Below are 20563 nucleotides of genomic sequence, written 5' to 3'. Positions count from 1 at the left end.
TATGATTTTTCAGGACTTTTTGGCAGACACAGCCTTAAAGAGAAGGGAGCTAGCTCTGATCTGCTCTAAATTCATACAACAAGGATATAGGGCGGCCCTGATATACCCCTCAAAATTGAAAGTGGTAATAAAGGGGACAACACATATTACTGAAGATGTCCATGTAGCTGAAAATCTTTTTAAGACCATAGACACATAAACACAGCCCATAACGTTGCATCTTCTGAAAGCACTAATATGGAGATGACAGATATAAAAAAAGGGGAATTGGAATCCCCACTCTTTCCCTCCCCCCCCCCCTTTTTTTTTTCCTCCCTCTTCCCACTCTTTTTTTTCCCGCCCGGTTCTCTCCTCTCACTCATTTTCCCCAATATTTTGATTATTTTTATCTTGCACTCATATTTAGAGTTATATGACACATAAAGCTAATAATTTTAAAATTGTATCCTGGAATGTAGGAGGAATCTCTTCCACCATTAAGCGCAAGGCAATTTTATCACATCTGCGGAAAGCTCAGACAGATATTGGTTTACTACAGGAAACTCACTTAAACTTAGAGGAGTCATTAAAATTAAAATCAACCTGGGTAAAAGAAGTTTACGCGTCTCCGAGTGTAGGGAAGAAAAGGGGAGTCGCATTACTTATAGGCAAAAGAATCCAAGTGGAGATTCTACACTCTGAGGCTGACCCCGGGGGGAGGTATGTCTTAGTTAAAATGAAAATAGGTCAGGAATAATACACAATCTGTAATGTTTATGGCCCGAATAAAACTGATCCTGAATTTTGGGACTCATTACAAGTCAGACTCCTATCTAGTGCGGAAGGTCATCTAATTTTGGGGGGGGGGGGGGGGACTTCAATATGTCCCCTCAATGTCCTATAGACAGGCTTAGAAAAGACTCTAAGCTCCTGAAACATAAGAAGGATAATCTTGACTTTAAAATAATAAAGAATATAAAACAGGCCCTTTTCTTTACGAGACATCTGGAGATATCAGAATCCTGATACTCAGGATTTTACTTGCCTATCTAAGGCTCACAAAACTTTGTCAAGGATTGATTTGTTTTTAATTAGCGATCATATGAGCTCCACAATGATCAAATCTGAGATAATGCCCATTTTTTTTAATCGGACCACGGACCTATATCTCTTGAATTTAATTTGGCTCAATCTAGATCCAATATCTTGCGATTCTTTTTTCCTCGTTACCTTTTCACTGATCTGAAGTTCAAACAGTGGCTTAGGAATAAATTCACGGAATATGCTCAATTTAATATTAACTATATGGACCATACAGATATCTTCTGGGAAACTGCTAAAGCAGTCCTCAGAGGGGAAATTATTGCATACTCCGTTATTCAAAATAAGAGAAGAAAAGGGAAAGGGAAGTCTACAACTCGTTGATTAACTCTTATAATCTCTATTTACTAGAAAGAACTCCCCTAAATTGGGCTAGATACATCCGAGCTAAAGCTGAAAGAGATACTTTTTTTTCTAACTCAGGAAATATTTAGCGAGCTTAGACATAAATCTGGTAAAATGCTAACTAAATTAATTAAGAACGAGAATAAAAAACCCAATATTGATAAAATCCAACATAATGGGAAATATTTAGCGAAGTCTGAAGAAATTACAAATATGTTTCATCAATACTACCAACAACTTTATTCTAATTCGGAATTTGATATAGACAAAGCGACTGAATTCTATAGTAAAATCATCTTTCCTATGGTTTCTCCTGAGGAGGTTGTTAGACTTAATGCTCCTATTACAAAGGAAGAGATTGAAAAAGTAATCACAAAACTTTCTCTAAACAAGGCAGCTGGACCGGATGGATTGCCCAATGAATTTTATAAAATCTTATCAGAGATTGTTTCTTATTTAGCTAATTTATACAATGATATATTCATTTACCACAAACAGCCTACGCCTTCTTTTGCATCTTCACTTACCACCTTGATTCTAAAATAGGGGAAGGATCCTACATATAAGGAGTCCTACAGACCAATTGCATTGTTAAACTCAGATTATAAAATCCTGACCTCCATCTTAGCAACAAGGCTTCAGTCTATTTTGTCTATTGTAATCCATCCGGACCAAGCTGGATTTCTTAATAATCGCAATTAGTCAGCAAAGATTCGGGAGCTACTTGTCACTATGGAATATACTCAGGAAAAATCTATACTGGGGGCGGGGGAGGAAGATCTCCCAGACTTGGCCGTTCTGTCAATTGACGCAGAAAAAGCTTTTGATTTAGTAATTCATAAACATTTAATCTTTTCTTTAGCAAGGTTTGGGATTAAAGGTAATTTCCCCAAATTTGTGGAGAATCTATATAATCATTCTTTCACAAGCTTGATTGTTAATAATGACATCTCCCCCCCAATCGCATTAAAGAGGGGCACTCGGCAGGGCTGTCCTCTTTCTCCCCTTCTTTTTGATTTAGCCATAGAACCTTTAGCAATTAGGATCAGGAGCTCATTGGAGGGTATAAAAATTAGAAACCATGTAATGAGAGTCTGTTTATATGCGGATGATTTACTTATATATTTATCTAATACAGCACAAAACATCCCAAAGCTCCTGCAGATTACCGATAATTTTGGGGTGTTCGCGGGTTATAGAGTAAATGCTACAAAATCCGAACTAATCTGGCTTAGGAAAAATGCGACTAGTAAGACAGATTTACCTTTGAGAGTGGTGTCGGACTCAATGAAATACTTAGGAATTAAAATACCAATTAATCTAAAAGATCTCTATAGGGTGAACATAACCCCAATGATAGGATACATTAAAGAAAGGCTTAGGGCCTGGCAAAATTTACCACTTTCAATATCTGGTCGAATAGCCCTATTTAAAATGGTACTCCTCCCTAAATTGCTATATATTTTACAAAATGTCCCACTGATCTTATTTGAGAAAGATATACGGTCAATGAATTCATCAATTGGGCAATTCATATGGCAGGGGAAAAAAGCTAAGATAGCTCTTTCTAAACTAACAGCGTCAAGAGAATTGGGAGGATGGGCTTTGCCAAACTTAAAATATTATAATCTCTGCTTCTTAGCCCGCATATTGGCAGATTGGTTTTCTACCAAGAACTATGTTCTAAACAATGATCTTGAACTCAATATCTGTGAACCGTACTCTAATAGCCCTGGCACCTATGGATCTCAGAGATCTCCCAACAACTATAAAGGAATTTAAATTCATTTTGAACCCGCTTAAAGCATGGTTTAAATTATTTAAATCTCTCTCAATATGCCCTATGGTATCAAAATACCTCCCTTTAATCAGAAATCCAAATTTCCAACCAGGACTGGACTCCGTTGTTTTTAATAGATGGCACAACAATGGGTTGGATAGAGTTATTCATTTAAATTAACCAGGAAAGAAAATGTGTTAAATATTTTGAGGAGCTGCGGATTGAATTTAATTTGCCAAGTAAAGATTTTTACGCATACTTACAGATAAGACACTATATTGCAGATCTCACTCATAAGTTTGGGTGGAACTGGACTTTGGGTAGTTTAGAAACCTGGTTAACAATAACTAAGAATTCCTCCATGTCCATTGCTCCGTGCTATTATACATTGAACCTTAACAGAGCTACTCCAATGTTGGAAAAAATGGCCCTGACCTGGAATAGTTTAATTCCACATAGCAATATCGATTCTGAAATTATTCAACTTTCAGTGAATAAAGTAATAAAAACGACACTCTCTTCTAACTGGCGAGATGCTCACATAAAACTTTTACATAGGGCATATTTCACCCCGGAATAAATGTTCTTTTCCAGCTGCGGATTTAATTCATATGTTTTGGCAGTGCCCTAGACTGAGAAATTTATGGAGCAAGTTGGAGTACTGGTTAAAGAATAAACTTAAAATTGAGCAAATAGCTCTTTCACTGTTCCAGATCATATTTTGCTTAAAACCTGAAGATGGGCAACAGCCTAACGAGAAGTTAGTTAACCTATCTATCTTAGCTACCAGGTATCTGGTATGCAAGAAATGGAAACTGAGGACGGTACCAACCATTGCCGAAATCAGGGATCACTTAAAGAAACAATGTGTCTTAGATCAGAAAAATAGAAAGTCAGTGTTATCCAGCAATCAGGCCAATGGTGCAGGCTCCAGGGAGTAACTACCAACCTCCTATATATCAATAGGAGAAATAAAGGATTGAAGCTCACCAATAAGGGGCATACGGCTCCGAAACGTCGTGGTATTTGGACCCTGCCTGTCTCTACAATAAAGTGAATTACTTTTTGGCATATTGGTGAGCTTCAATCCTTTATTTCTCCTTAGATCAGAAAAATACCAATATAGATAAGGAACTTGATGTTAAGAAATGTTTTGATAAATGGGCGCCATTTATTAAGATCTTCCCTGAAAGAGAAATTGACTACTTGATTTCCCCTTTTAAGAATTCCGAGATAATATTATTGGGTATCTGGTGACTTAAAGGTACTTTGAGAGAACCGGGATTTTCCCCCACCCCTTATCTTTTCCTTTATCTCCTTATCGTTCCTTTTCCCTTAGGAAAAACCCCCCTCCCCCCCTTTTTTTTCCTCTTTCTTTTTTTGTTTTGTTTTGTTGCTTTGTTTTTTTTTTTGTTTTTTAAATATATAAATAAAAACACTCCAACAATGAGTAAAGAGAGGATAGACAGATGGTTTAAGCTCAGCCGATTAGGTATATGACGGGTAATATGCAATGTTTGGTTTTGACTGTTAATGGTTCTTTTTCCTTTTGATTTTTTGTCTATGAATCATAATATTGTGATCCTTGTTTTCATGAAACTTGTACTCATTGTCGGTAATAAAATAAATGATATAAAAAAAAAAAAAAAATTGTAAGTTCTATCTGAATCATAAAATAAAATTTTGGGGTTTACCATCGCTTTAATGTCAAACTTAATTACAACAAAAACATTAAAAGAATATATTTGAAATAAAATATGCCACGGTTATTAGTATGTTCTCAATATGCAGAATGACAAACTAATAATTTAAGTATACTTATATTCATATTTATTGCTTTGCTTTATACTGCACAAATCATCAACTAAATCCCATATAGCAGGAACACACTACACTGCCTAGAATGTGTATGTATATCATCATGCGGCAAAGACGAGGTATTGGTACCACACAAAACCTGGTACAATAAAGGTTCAAATAATTCCTATACCGCATCATAATATCACAAGGCAAAAAAATTAAATAAATAATAATTAATAAACAAAATGACAATGTTCTCGCTAATATTATCATAACCAATTAAGGAGGCAAACAATATCAGCCCCCGACTTTGCGTCTACAGTCAACATTTCTCATTCACCACTTAGTGGATACATGACTCATGGTGTTAATACATTGACATAATTCATATGAAAAAACTTGATGAACCAAACATATGCTTAATTGTACACTGATGTACATAAAATATGTACTTGTGCGCATATAAGTGCATGGCATTTTCTCAAAAACAAAAAAAACCAAAAAACATGCATTTGATTAAATCAGAGGCATGTGAACTGATATGTAAATTGAATATAAACAAAAATATTCAAAACAAAATAACTAATATCCCATTCTAAGTTTAGGCCATTGGGAACTCTAGTTTTGAGTCGGTATATCCCAATACAATTCCTTTTTTCCCAGTATCTTGTATTTATTTCCACCTCTGGGTGGAATTTTTGCCACATCAATGATTTTTACAGAAAAGTCCCCAATACTAGTAAAGTGTGTGAGGTTAAAGTGTCTCGCCACTGTTGAATCTTCGCAGTAGTTTTTGACATTGTTGACATGTTCCCTTACCCTTACATTGACCTCTGTCGTTTTCCCAACATATTGGACATAGCAAATGTTACACTAACAAATAAGACTGCAAATGAAGTCTTACAATTGGAGTAAAAAACAATTTCATAAGTCGCTTCATCAACAAATGATCTAAATGTATTATATTATATTAGTTACCTCCATCATGCTACATGTTAGGCATGTTTTTACTCCACATTTGAAGTTCCCTCTCCTTCTCAACCAATTATCACCCCTGGTAACCATTGCATTTGGAACCAGACTAAGAGCTAATTTGGATGCCAGGGTTAATGTTTTTTTTTGGTACAAATTTGCATTTTTTAATATGACCTTGTAAAATATTGTCACCCCTAAGTATTGGCAAATTTTTCTTAAGAATCTTAAAGGGCCATAATACCCAAATGTTTAAACACTTGAAAGTGATGCAGCATAGCTGTAAAAAGCTGACTAGAAAATATCTCCTGAACATCTCTATGTAAAAAAGAAAGATATTTTACCTCAAAAGTTCCTCAGTAGCCACCTCCCATTGTAAAGGATTTCTAAGCAGCATTTTAGTGTGTCTGTCCTGGGACAGCTTAGGGGATGAGCCTCGTGAACTCTCATATTATTTCACCAATCAGGTAAAGGAAGCTTACTATGAAATCTCATAAGAGTTAAGTCAAATCTCATGAGATCACAGTAAGAGTTCATGACCTCAGCACTGCTGATGCCAATTGGCTGCTGTTCATTTCTTCATTTTTTTTTATTTTTACCTGCAGCTGGGAGCAGGTGAAGTATAACTTTTTACACAGAACTTACTCTGCTGAGCTGACGAGATTGTGAGGTAAAATATCTTCCTTTTTTACATAGAGATGCTCAGGTGATATTTTCCTGTCAGCTTTTTACAGTTATACTGCATCAGTTTCAAGTGATTTAGCATATGAGTATTATGTCCCTTTAACTATCTGCGGAAATTGATTAGTGTATTCAGTCGTGAATACAATGCTATCACTAAAAGAACTAAGAGTACTACTTTCAGTCTTTTCTTTTAACCATGGTGCTGATTTCCGACTTGTTTTTTTCTAATTTTATTGGATCATAACCCCTTACAAACAATCTTTTAGTGAGTTCATCAGTCTGCTGTAAGTATATCAAATCATCATTGGTATTACGCCTCAATCTGATATACTGATCTCTCGGTATGGCATGGATAAGGTGAGGAGGATGACATGAACTCGCATGAAGAATAGTGTTCCCCGCTGTGGGTTTCCTAAAAGTTTTTGACACTATTTTTCCATTTACAATATCTCCTTCCAGTGTCACATCCAGGAAGTCAGTTTGTTTGGAATCATGTCCTCCAACAAATTCCAAACACATGTTATTTCCATTTAGGAAAGCAAGAAACAATTCAAATCCAACTTTATCTAGAGGCTCATCTATGATCATGATAAGATCATTAATTAACCTCTTGTAATAAAGAATCTTATTAGTATGTTTTCTGTACTCATTGTTGTACATATACTTCATTTACCAGAATCCTACATACAAATTAGCGAAACAGGGAGCGAATCTCGCCCCCATCGCTGTTCTGCAACATTGAAGATACAATTTATCATTGAATGTTAGAATTTGTACTAACCCATAATTTCCTAAGATAGTGCAGATATATGCCTTGACATTGTCCTCATATGCAGAGAAATTATCCAAAAAGCCCAGAGGCAGAAATTATTTTCATTTTCTGCAATGAGATTTTTTTTTTAGTGAAAATTTTTCAGCAGTGTCTTTAAGAAGCTGGTGTTGCTGTGTTTGTTGCCCTTACTCAGTGTGCATGAGGGCAGGTTCATGTACAGCCAGTGTATACACCATAATCACACCCACCCCCACATCTGTGACACAGCTCTCTTTTGGTTCTCTTCCTATCTGTCTAACTGTACCTTTAGTGTAGCAGTCTCTGGGGTATCCTCTGCCCTGTTACCTCTTTCTGTTGGGGTACCGCAAGGCAATGTCCTCGGTCCCCTTCTCTTCTCAATCTACACGTCCTCACTAGGTTCCTTAATAAAGCCCAACGGGTTTCATTATTTGTATGTAGACAATACCCAAATCTACCTCTCTGCACCAGAACTATCCCCTTCCTTGCTAACCCGTGTCACTGTCTCTTTCATATCTCATCTTGGATGTCCTCTTACTACCTCATGCTAAATCTCTCCAAAACTGAGCTCCTTATTTTCCCCCTTTCTTCCAAAATCTCCACCCCCCATGTCTCTATAACTGTTGACAATTCCATCATTACCCCAACCTCACATGCCTGATGTCTTGGGTCACAATTGACTCAGATCTTTCTTTCACTCCTCACATTCAGTCCTTGGCTACAGCCTGCAGCTTCCACCTTAAAAACATCGCTAAAATTAGACATTTTCTTACAAAAGACACAACAAAGATTTTAATTAATTATCTCATCCTTTCCCGCCTTGACTACTGCAACTCTATCCTCTCTGGCCTCCCTAGCTGCCGCCTAGCTCCTTTACAGTCCATAATGAATGCCTCTGGCAGGCTCATCTTCCTTGCATGTTGTTCTTCATCTGCAGCACCTCTCTGCCAATCCCTTCACTGGCTTCCTCTTGCCTCCAGGATTAAACACAACCTTCTCACTCTGACACACAAAGCCCCCAATTGCACTGCTCCCCCTACATCTCAGACCTTGTCTTCAGATACTCTCCCTCCCATCCCCTTCGCTCTTCTCATGATCTCCTACTCTCCTCTCTTGTTAGCTCCTCACATTCCCTTCTACAAGATTTCTCAAGACTGGCTCCCATCTTATGGAACTCTCTGCCTCACCTCCACAAGAATCTCCCCTAGTTTTAAAAGCTTCAAGTGCTCCCTGAAGACTCTACTATTCAGAGACACTTACAACCTACACTAACCTTCCTATCTCCACTGCTACCCAAAACCCCATAGCATGTAAGCCTATGAACCCAGCTGTTTGTAGTTCACCTTCATAAGAGCCGACTACAACAGTGCAACTCTCGGCAGGACCCTCTCTCCCCATTTGATCCCTGTAATAGTTTTTTTTATATACCACCCATGTTTATAGCGCTGCGGAACCTGTTGGCGCTCTACAAATACCTGATAATTTTTATGACACTAACAAATGTTTTTCAAATTTACAGGCCAACAATATTCAATAGCCTACAACACATCTTCCAGATGATGTCTGTAGATATATTTACAATGCAAACAATTCTAGCATATATAATTTGCCATACCCTGCTTTATGGGATGTGTAGACACCAACAAATTACATAGGCTCTTACTAATTAAAACGTAAGTATAAATAAAGAACAAAAGACCCAACCAGAAGAGCTGATGTGGCTTTCTATTTTTCTTTTCTCCCTCTGCTGAGCCATATCTCACCCATGTGATGGAGCTATTTTAAATACTTTGTACTCATTGCATTTACACATTGATTCCATTAATTTGCTTTATTTGGCTTTTTACCCATTCAAAACATAACTTATTTAACCTGCATTTTTGTTTTAGTTCAAAGAAACAAGGATCTATCATAAACAAAAAAAGGAAAGCCAGTGGTTGCTGACAGGATCAGCTGACACCTATCTGAATGGTGGAAATATAGAGTCTTGTGATATATATTTAGAATGAGGTGGTGTTAATGGTTTCTTTACAGTAAACAAAACTCCCCAAATAGGACGACAAGGAAGTTGGTTTCTTATTCAAGCTGTTTCTTATTCGTGAAATTCTGTTTCTTATTCATGGAAGTTGGTTTCTTATTCAATTTTTTTGTCAGACTGCTTTAAATTGACTTTAAAATAAAAAAAATAGGTTTTATTAAAATAATAATATGATTCATATAATGTAGTTACACAGAGGTGGAATCTCTTTATATAACAATTAGATATACAAACTTGAAAAAAGGGCATACGTTGGCACCACTACAAATATTACTATTTTGAATAAGTAACATAAATTTTCAAAGGGTTAATAACCATTGGGCCACTGATTTCACTATGCATATATACAGGGTAGATCCCCCTCCATGCCATGCAATTGTTTTTAGCCTGGCCCAATGGTGTTTTTGGCACAGAAATTGATGCCAACCCTGGCATAGGTGACATAATTCTCATTTTTGAATAAGTAACAGACACTTTCAAAGGGTTAATAACCATTGGGCCACTGATTTCACTATGAATATCTACAGGGTAGATCCCCCTCCATGCCATGCAATTGTTTTTAGCCTGGCCCAATGGTGTTTTTGGCACAGAAATTGATGCCAACCCTGGCATAGGTGACATAATTCTCATTTTTGAAAAAGTAACAGATATTTTCAAAGGGTTAATAACCATTGGGCCACTGATTTCAATATAAATATATACAGGTTAGATCTCCCTCCATGACATGCAATTATTTTTAGCCTGGCCCAATGTTGTTTTGGGCACATAAATTGATGCCAACACTGGCATAGGTGCTCTAATTCTCATTTTTGAATAAGTAACAGATATTTTCAAAAGGTTAATAACCATTGGACCACTGATTTCACTATGAATTTATACAGGGTAGATCCCCTTCCATGTCATGCAATTGTTTTTAGCCTGGGCCAATGTTTTTGGCACAGAAATTGATGCCAACCCTGGCATAGATAACATAATTCTAATTTTTGAATAAGTAACAGATATTTTCAAAGGGTTAATAACCATTGGGCCACTGATTTCACTATGAATTTATACAGAGTAGATCCCCCTCCATGTCATGCAATTGTTTTTAGCCTGGCCCAATGGTGTTTTTGGCACAGAAATTGATGCCAACCCTGGCACAGGTGAATATTTCTTGTTTTGAATAAGTAACAGATATTTTCAAAGGGTTAATAACCATTGGGCCACTGATTTCAATATAAATATATAGAGGTTAGATCTCCCTCCATGACATGCAATTGTTTTTAGCCTGGCCCAATGGTGTTTTGGGCACAGAAATTGATGTCAACACTGGCATAGGTGCTCTAATTCTAATTATAAACCCTTCGAAAATATCTGTTACTTATTCAAAAATGAGAATGATGTCACCTATGCCAGGGTTGGCATCAATTTATGTGCCAAAAACACCATTGGGCCAGGCTAAAAACAATTGCATGGCATGGAGGGGGATCTACCCTGTATATATTCATAGTGAAATCAGTGGCCCAATGGTTATTAACCCTTTAAAAATATATGTTACTTATTCAAAAATGAGAATTAGAGCACCTATGCCAGTGTTGGCATCAATTTCTGTGCCAAAAACACCATTGTGCCAGGCTAAAAACAATTGCATGACATGGAGGGGGATCTACCCTGTATAAATTCATAGTGAAATCAGTGGCCCAATGGTTATTAACCCTTTGAAAATATCTGTTACTTATTCAAAAATGAGAATTATGTCACCTATGCCAGTGTTGGCATCAATTTCTGTGCCCGAAACACAATTGGGCCAGGCAAAAACAATTGCATGTAATGGAAGGGGATCTGACCTGTATATATTCATAGTGAAATCAGTGGCCCAATGGTTATTAACCCTTTGAAATGATCTGTTACTTATTCAAAAATGAGAATTATGTCACCTATGCCAGGGTTGGCATCAATTTCTGTGCCAAAACACCATTGTGCCAGGCTAAAAACAATTGCATGGCATGGAAGGGGATCTGCCCTGTATATATTTAAAGTGAAATAAGTGGCCCAATGGTTATTAACCCTTTGAAAATATCAGTTACTTATTCAAAAGTGAGAATTACAACACCAATACCAGGGTTGGCTTCAATTTCTATGCCAAAAACACCAATGGGCCAGGCTAAAAACATTTGCATGTCATGGAGGGGGATCTGCCCTGTATATATGCATAGTGAAATCAGTGGCCCAATGGTTATTAACCCTTTGAAAATATCTGTTACTTATTCAAAAATGAGAATTATGTCACCTATGCCAGTGTTGGCATCAATTTCTGTGCCCGAAACACAATTGGGCCAGGCTAGAAACAATTGCATGTCATGGAAGGGGATCTACCCTGTATATATTCATAGTGAAATCAGTGGCCCAGTGGTTATTAACCCTTTGAAAATATCTGTTACTTATTCAAAAATGAGAATTATGTCACCTATGCCAGGGTTGGCATCAATTTCTGTGCCAAAAACACCATTGGGCCAGGCTAAAAACAATTGCATGGCGTGGAGGGGGATCTACCCTGTAGATATTCATAATGAAATCAGTGGCCCAATGGTTATTAACCCTTTGAAAATATCTGTTACTTATTGAAAAATGAGAATTATGTTATATATGCCAGGGTTGGCATCAATTTCTGTGCCAAAAACACCATTGGGCCAGGCTAAAAACAAATGCAAGTCATGGAGGAGGATCTTTCCTGTGTATATTCATAGTGAAATCAGTGGCTCAATGGTTATTAACCCTTTGAAAATATCTGTTACTTATTCAAAAATGAGAATTATGTTATCTATGCCAGGGTTGGCATCAATTTCTGTGCCAAAAACACCATTGGGCCAGGCTAAAAACAATTGCATGGCATGGAGGGGGATCTATCCTGTATATATGCATAGTGAAATCAGTGGCCCAATGGCTATTAACCCTTTGAAAATTTATGTTACTTATTCAAAATAGTAATATTTGTAGTGGTGCCAACGTATGCCCTTTTTTCAAGTTTGTATATCTAATTGTTATATAAAGAGATTCCACCTCTGTGTAACTACATTATATGAATCATATTATTATTTTAATAAAACCTATTTTTTTATTTTAAAGTCAATTTAAAGCAGTCTGACAAAAAAATTGAATAAGAAACCAACTTCCATGAATAAGAAACAGAATTTCACGAATAAGAAACAGCTTGAATAAGAAACCAACTTCCTTGTCGTCCAAATAGGGCTAATGTTGTGAAATATCTGTCAGTGTAACAAATACCTGGCAACTTGATGGATGTAAGGATACAAGAATAGAATTGCTGGTTTCAAAAAGGAGAACCATTTTCATGTATACATTTCAGAGGGGGTACAACTTAGGGCTAGCTGTGTCTGCCATGATTTTATTCTACATTTATATGGTTCTGCCAGGTAACCAATGTTGCCATTGTTGTATGTTATAACACCTGATTAGGATCTGGCAAAACTGCAAAATCATGCATTAAACAGTGAAACAGTTAAAAATACAAGCTCATAAGTTCATCTGGCCCATCTCATAAAAAGTGGTTGACAGCTAGCAGTGAATCATGCAGCAAGTACCCTCTACCCTTTGCTGCTTATGTAAATACCTTGATTATTTTACTTTGCAAAATTATACGCAATGTCACAACTGCATAATATTTTGGTGCATTAGTGTAAACGAATTATAATAAACCTTCATTGATAAAACCATGTAGCAACAGTTGTTTGCAGCAAGGTGCTAAAATCTGTATTTTCCACATCCAGGCAATAAACTTCATATGAATTTTACTCTGTGTGCTCTCTCTCAATAGGTTGTGCAAACACAAAGATAGTTTTCATTTTCTTTGCAAACGTGTTTTAAAGCTTCACATGCTGCAAAATATATAAGATTTTTTCAAAATTAATTCAGCCACCTGTTACAACACGTCTCTTGGTGCCATAGAGTGATCTCGCATCGCAACAAGTCCTCTCTGACAACTTAGATACCATGCGCATGACATCCCACTCACCGGCAGCCCGTGAAGACGTGGTTTGCCCACACCATGGAGTATGCGATCAACCGGTCTAGGCCCGGGTGATCAGTCTCTGGTAGAGGCGGCTCTTTGTCTTCGCACACTTCATTCAAGTTTCGCAAGATAAATTCCCTGCGGTGCCTCCACAACTTGTCTGACTCGCACATTCCGCGGACACTCTCTACCCAGTCGGCAGTCTGGGGGTTCTGGTTCAGATAATCCGACACAGCGTCCTCAGATGCCATTTCCTGATTTGCTGTAGGGCACAGACCTCTGACACCTGTGGAAATCGCACGCCCGGTACCGCTCCAGCACTCTCGTACACCGAACAACAACAAGAAGCAAACCGGTACGCACGCCACTGAATGTGAGATCACTACGCACTTCCGTATCCACGTGACCGGAATCAACAGACGTGCTCAGCGGAAGTACTTGGGTTGACAGACATCGCAAATGTGCAAAGTAGTCTATCTGCAGAGTGGAGCTCCACTCTAGACAGGAAACATGTGACCTCCACTGCAATTTTTTTTTCTATTTCAATAAAACTTTAATGTATCAAACAACGAATATGCACAATCATTCAGAAAACGTTTTTTTTTAAATAAACTTTAATGTATCAAACAACCAATAGGCACAATTCTGAAAACACAATTGCATTATTTTGGTTTATGGTGAGTGACATTTATAAGGTTAAGGCAAAGTATAAGCAAATGTAATGATTATTCTAAGTTATAAATAGATCATCTCAGGAAATCACAGGAGTAATTCTTTAGTTTTTTTTTATGTATTATCTACTGTTTTATATGAACAATACTGAACTATTTAAAGCTCCACTCTACACAACAAAAATGTGACATCCACAACCTCCAGTTCTCTTTAACCCCTTAATGACCACAGCACTTTTCCATTTTCTGTCCGTTTGGGACCAAGGCTATTTTTACATTTTTGCGGTGTTTGTGTTTAGCTGTAATTTTCCTCTTACTCATTTACTGTACCCACACATATTATATACAGTTTTTCTCGCCATTAAATGGACTTTCCAAAGATACCATTATTTTCATCATATCTTATAATTTACTTTAAAAAAAATTATAAAATATGAGAAAAAAATGGAAAAAAACACACTTTTTCTAACTTTGACCCCCAAAATCTGTTATACATCTGCAACCACCAAAAAACACCCATGCTAAATAGTTTCTAAATTTTGTCCTGAGTTTAGAAATACCCAATGTTTACATGTTCTTTGCTTTTTTTGCAAGTTATAGGGCCATAAATACAAGTAGCACTTTGCTATTTCCAAACCATTATTTTTTCAAGATTAGCGCTAGTTACATTGGGACACTGATATCTTTCAGGAATCCCTGAATATCCCATGACATGTATATATTTTTTTTTAGTAAACATCCCAAAGTATTGATCTAGGCCAATTTTGGTAAATTTCATGCCACCATTTCACCGCCAAATGCGATCAAATACAAAAAATCGTTCACTTTTTCACAAATTTGTTCACAAACTTTTGGTTTCTCACTGAAATTATTTACAAACAGCTTGTGCAATTATGGCATAAATGATTGTAAATTTTTCTTTCGGATCCCCTTTGTTCAGAAATAGCAGACTTATATGGCTTTGGTGTTGCTTTTTGGTAATTAGAAGGATGCTAAATGCCACTGTGCACCACACGTGTATTATGCCCAGCAGTAAAGGGGTTAATTAGGGAGCATGTAGGGAGCTTTTTGGGGTAATTTTAGCTTTAGTGTAGTGTAGTAGACAACCCCAAGTAATGATCTAGGCCCATTTTGGTATATTTCATGCCACCATTTCACCGCCAATTGCGATCAAATTAAAAAAAAAGTTAAATTTTTCACAATTTTAGGTTTCTCACTGAAATCATTTACAAACAGCTTGTGCAATTATGGCACAAATTGTTCTAAATGCTTCTCTGGGATCCCCTTTGTTCAGAAATAGCAGACATATATGGCTTTGGCGTTGCTTTTTGGTACTTAGAAGGCCGCTAAATGCCGCTGCGCATCACACGTGTATTATAGCTAGCAGTGAAGGGGTTAATTAGGAAGTTTGTAGGGAGCTTGCAGGGTTAATTTTAGCTTTAGTGTAGAGATCAGCCTCCCACCTGACACATCAGACCCCCTGATCCCTCCCAAACAGCTCCCTTCCCTCCCCCACCCCACAATTGTCCCCGCCATCTTAAGTACTGGCAGCAACTCTGCCAGTACTAAAATAAAATATATATTTAGGCTTTTTTTTTTTTTAAAGCATATTTACATATGCTGCTGTGTAGGAGCCCCCCTTAGCCCCCAACCTGGCTGATCCCCCACCAAACAGCTGTCTAACCCTCCCCCTCTGCCTTAATGGCCGCCATCTTGGGTACTGGCAGCTGTCTGCCAGTACCCAGTTTATAAAAAAAAAACAGTTGCTTTTTCATTTTTTCCCCATTTTCTGTAGTGTAGCTCCCCTACCCACCAAAGAACAAACCCCCACCCCCTCCTAGATACCTTTACTGTTGTTTTGTTTGTTTTTAATAAAAAGCTGTACCTGAAACTTTTCTGTAGTGTAGCGGTTCCCACCCGCTCCCGCCCCGTGCACGCGCCCGCCCGCCACCCGGCGTGCACGCGCGCGCGCCTGTGCGCGCCCCCATCGCCCCCGCCCCCGATCCCGCCCCCCTCTACATTACCCGGCCCATCGATGGCCGCCCACCCGCCTCCCAAGTCAGCTCCCACCCACCAACGTTACCGGCCACCGATGTCCGGTGCACAGAGGGCCACAGAGTGGCTCTCTCTGCACCGGATGGCCATTTAAGGTTATTGCAGGATGCCTCCATATCGAGGCATCACTGCAATAACCGGAAAGCAGCTGGAAGCGAGCAGGATCGCTTCCAGCTGCTTTCCACACCGAGGACGTGCAGGGTACGTTCTCAGGCATTAACTGCCTTTTTTCTGAGGACGTACCCTGCACGTCCTCGGTCGTTAAGGGGTTAAACAAGAAGAAGGTTTGCTGCTTTCTTTTTTTTTTACCATATTTAACCCCTTAGTGACCTGACTGTTGTACCAATTTTTTAGCGTTAGCGACCAGGGCTCTTTTTACATTGCTGCAGTGTTTGCGTTTATCTGTAATTTCCCTCTTACTTATTTTTTTTTTTACCATGTTTAACCCCTTAGTGACCTGACTGTTGTACCAATTTTTTAGCGTTAGCGACCAAGGCTGTTTTTACATTGCTGCGGTGTTTGCGTTTAGCTGTAATTTTCCTCTTACTCCTTTACTGTACTCACACATATTATATACTCATTACTGTACCCACACATATTATATACTCATTACTGTACCCACACATATTATATACCGTTTTTCTCGCCATAAGATTGACTTTCTACAGATACCATTATTTTCATCATATCTTATAATTTTTAATAAATATTTTTATAAATTATGATTAAAAAATATTAAAAACCACACTTTTTTTTTTTACTTTTACCCCCAAAATCTGTTACGCATCTACAACCCGCAAGAAAACAAGATGGCTAAACAGTTTCTTCATTTTGTCCTGAGTTTTGAAATACCCAATTTTCAATTTTTACGATTAACCTTTTTCTCCTTCAGTGACCTTTTAACCCCAACCCTCCCCCTAGATCTAACCCTCACCCTAGATCTAACCCTCCCCCTAGATCTAACCCTCCCCCTAGATCTAACCCTCCCCCTAGATCTAACCCTTCCCCTAGATCTACCACTAAGCCTAGATCTAACCCTACCTCTAGATCTAACCCTTCCCCTAGATCTACCACTAAGCCTAGATCAAACCCTTCCCCTAGATCTAACCCTCCCCCTAGATCTAACCCTTCCCCTAGATCTACCACTAAGCCTAGATCTAACCCTAACCCTACATAACTATTTATTTTTATTATTTTTACTATTTAATTTTTTTTCATCTGTTACAACTGCGGTCCTTAAGGAGATAAAGGGATAGTAAATTCAAAATTTAACTTGCATGATTCAGATAGAACATGTCATTTTAAGACACTTATAATTTCACATCTATTTTTAAATGTGCTTTGTTCTCTTGTTATCCCTTGCTGAAAGAGAATACACACATATTCAACACTAGTGGGAGCTAGCTGCTGATTTTTGCCTGCACTCGTTTGTCTTTTGCGATTGGATGACTATGGCTCCGTTCGGGCAGCGCTCCAAGCAAACTGGGACTCGCTTGTAGCGTTTTCCTCACATTTGCAAGTGAGATGCCTGGCGTTTTTGAGTGCTCTGATGATATAAGTCCCAGCGCTTCCATCATACTGGAAAAGCTGTCACTTTTGAGAGCAAGCTCAGACGCTTGGCAACATGGCAGCCTCCACACACGTTTTGCTGTGGAGGCTGCCATGTTTTTATAAGCAGCAGAGGAGGGACAGGTGAGGCGGATAAGTCTGACAGCAGCATTTAGTACAGGGCAAATTGGAGATAGGCTAAGTAACCTATCTCCAATTTGCCCTGTACTAAATGCTGCTGTCATGATTATCCGGTGTTATGCTGAGAATTGTTTCCCCAGTGTCTCTGGTTTCCCCTGCCTCTCGGCAAACATCGGAACTCTGACCCACCTCCATTCAGCTGCTCTCAGCTCAGCACCTGTAGTATTATTAGCTGAATGGGGCAGGATAAGCTACAGGGGCTGAGCTGAGAACAGCTGAATGAAGGTGGGTCAGAGTTCCAATGTTTGCCGAGAGGCAGGGGAAACCATTCTCGAACAACGGTGTTGTGTAAACAGCTTAAATAAAAATAATCCTCCACTAATAAAGAGAGACACAATTTAAAATTTTTTACAGTCAGCTACAAGGGAGCTTATTTAAAAACGTTCATTATTGTGCAGCAGATCCCTTTGCGCATGCAATAGTTTTCTCTAAGCTCCCTTGCTTGTGACGTCACCTAGCGCCACGTCATCGCTGGAAGTGAAGCGCCTCCACTAGCTCCTGAGCGCTGCCCGAACGCGACCTATATGTGTTCATCTTGCTGCCAGTAGTGCAATGTTGTTCCTTCAGCAAAGGATAACAAGAGAACGAAGCAGATTTTATAATGGAAGTAAATTGGAAACTGCATGTTCTTTCTGATTTATAAAAGTCTGTTTTTGACTTGAGTGTCCCTTAAATGATTTTTTTTTTATTATGAAAATAACAATTTTGATTCTGACTATGACTAAGTTTCCTCCCATGTGCTTGACACAGGAGCCAGCAATCATTAAAGATCTACACATTGCTATACAATGGGTTGTCAAGAATGAGGCACTGTTCTGTGGGTGCATAACCATGCCAAGTTATGTGTCAATGAATGAAGATGACCGCCAGAAGCCCATAGATAACGTGATGCAAAGAGAAGAACCAGAAGCAAGGGAGCCATTCCTCTTTGTATTTCAGCACAGAGAAGATATGGAGTTGTTTTTGCAGGCATGTCTTGACCAACAGGGCCTCCAAGTTAATGCCATGTTCAACAAATGACTGATGGACAAGGGGTGGTGGTGTGTTTCTGTTTAAATTATTGATAATAATAAAAAAATAAGATAATTAACACCATTTCTGAGTCAGTGCTTTAATAACACACTACCACAAGTATGAAGGTACAAGATAATTATAGGTAACAGTATATATATATATATATATATATATAGCAGTAGCCTATTGTTGCTTCTGCTTTCATAGTATAAGGTTAGGGTTATAAGTTCAAATGGTTTCTGACCTTGATTGAACACGATTCTCCAGAGCTCCGGGGAACAGCAAGAAAGCACACAAGAACAGAGAGTGTTTCTCACTAGTTCCGTTTACTGTAAGTATACACAGCAGTTATATAGCAGTCTCGCATCATGAGGCTACAGGAAATGCAGTTAGAGGAGTAAAATAAAATGTCCATATATGTCTATCTAAGAAACATGTTAAAGGAAGTTGTGGGTGTTGTTTGCTGTATTACAGACAATCATATGAGTTTCAAAATGCCCTCATGTGTCGATTACAAGTCACCCACTAACATAATATACCCATCAACACACAGACACATAAAACACACAAAGACATAGAGACACACACACACCCTCACTGAGACATCCAGAGAAAACAGAGAGACATACACTCTCAGAGAGACACCCACAGAAACTGCATATACATACACACACCCTCACAGAGACAACCAAAGAAAACACACAGACATACTCACCCACCCTCAAATAGACATCCACATTTATAAAAAAAGTCATACGCATCCACCCTCACAGAGGCATCAAGAGGAAATACACAAAGACATACATACACACACCCTCACAGGGACACAAATAGAAAAAGCACAAAGACATACTCACACACCCTCACAGACATACATCGATAATGCACAAAGACATATACACCCACTCTCACAGAGAGACCAACAACAACAACAAAACAGTGTGTGACATGCATGATAAAAAAAATTGCAGAAATTAAGAGATCACTTTTTAAACAATCAGATTTGCAAATGTGCAAACAAAAATTAAACTCTATGAATTCAAAATTGTAGATTAATGTTATCAGTAGATGGTTAGATGAAGAAAAGTACTTTTAAAAGGTTGACATATGTTTGTGTTTTTTCCCCCAAACAAGATCAACACTTCAATTATGGTGTAAACATGTTCCCATCTGTCAGCTGTACTTATGGATTTGAAAATGCTGTACTCTATATGGTCTTGGTGGAACCATAAGCCGTGGCACTAGGTCTCATACCATTAGATATGGTTAAATGCATGATTTAGGCTCGTTTGTATGTATTTCAAAATTAAGTCAGCTGTATTGTAAAATGAACAGTGTTAAGTTAACCTGTATCATTTGAAACACTGAGAAATCTTAGTTTGAAAGTATAACTTTTTATGCATATGTAAAAATCATAGATAAAATGCCTCCTTGCATCTGTAAAGTCCTTGCATAAAGGGGCAGTAAACTGAAAATGTAGTTAAAATGTATATATTACAAAAAAAATATCTTTCAAAAGGGCAACTACCATTTGTGTATTAAGGAGGAAACCTTTATGCATGGCTTTAAATATAGA

At 38.1% G+C, this 20563-nt stretch overlaps 2 protein-coding genes across 3 annotated transcripts in view; one reads left to right on the top strand and one right to left on the bottom strand.

Moving 5' to 3' along the window:
* CDKN2AIP (CDKN2A interacting protein) overlaps positions 1–13909 on the bottom strand; it is a 43045-nt gene extending 29136 nt beyond the window's left edge. For both annotated transcript variants that reach the window (XM_053703862.1, XM_053703863.1), the window contains exon 1: positions 13502–13909. In XM_053703862.1, the coding sequence (XP_053559837.1) occupies positions 13502–13749 (248 nt within the window). In that variant the 5' untranslated portion in view covers positions 13750–13909. The remainder of the gene's footprint in view (positions 1–13501) is intronic.
* Positions 13910–14081: 172 nt separating this feature from the next.
* On the top strand, positions 14082–19068 carry LOC128648202 (structural maintenance of chromosomes protein 5-like). The gene is made up of 2 exons (XM_053700848.1): positions 14082–14175; positions 18724–19068. The coding sequence occupies exons 1-2, from the start codon at positions 14116–14118 to the stop codon at positions 18991–18993; spliced, it is 330 nt and encodes a 109-aa protein (XP_053556823.1). The 5' UTR covers positions 14082–14115; the 3' UTR covers positions 18994–19068.
* The last annotated feature ends 1495 nt before the right edge of the window (positions 19069–20563 follow it).

This window comes from Bombina bombina, chromosome 2 (assembly GCF_027579735.1).
Source record: "Bombina bombina isolate aBomBom1 chromosome 2, aBomBom1.pri, whole genome shotgun sequence".
NCBI classification, from domain to species: Eukaryota; Metazoa; Chordata; class Amphibia; order Anura; family Bombinatoridae; genus Bombina; species Bombina bombina.
This window is presented reverse-complemented; position numbering and strand designations above follow the sequence as displayed.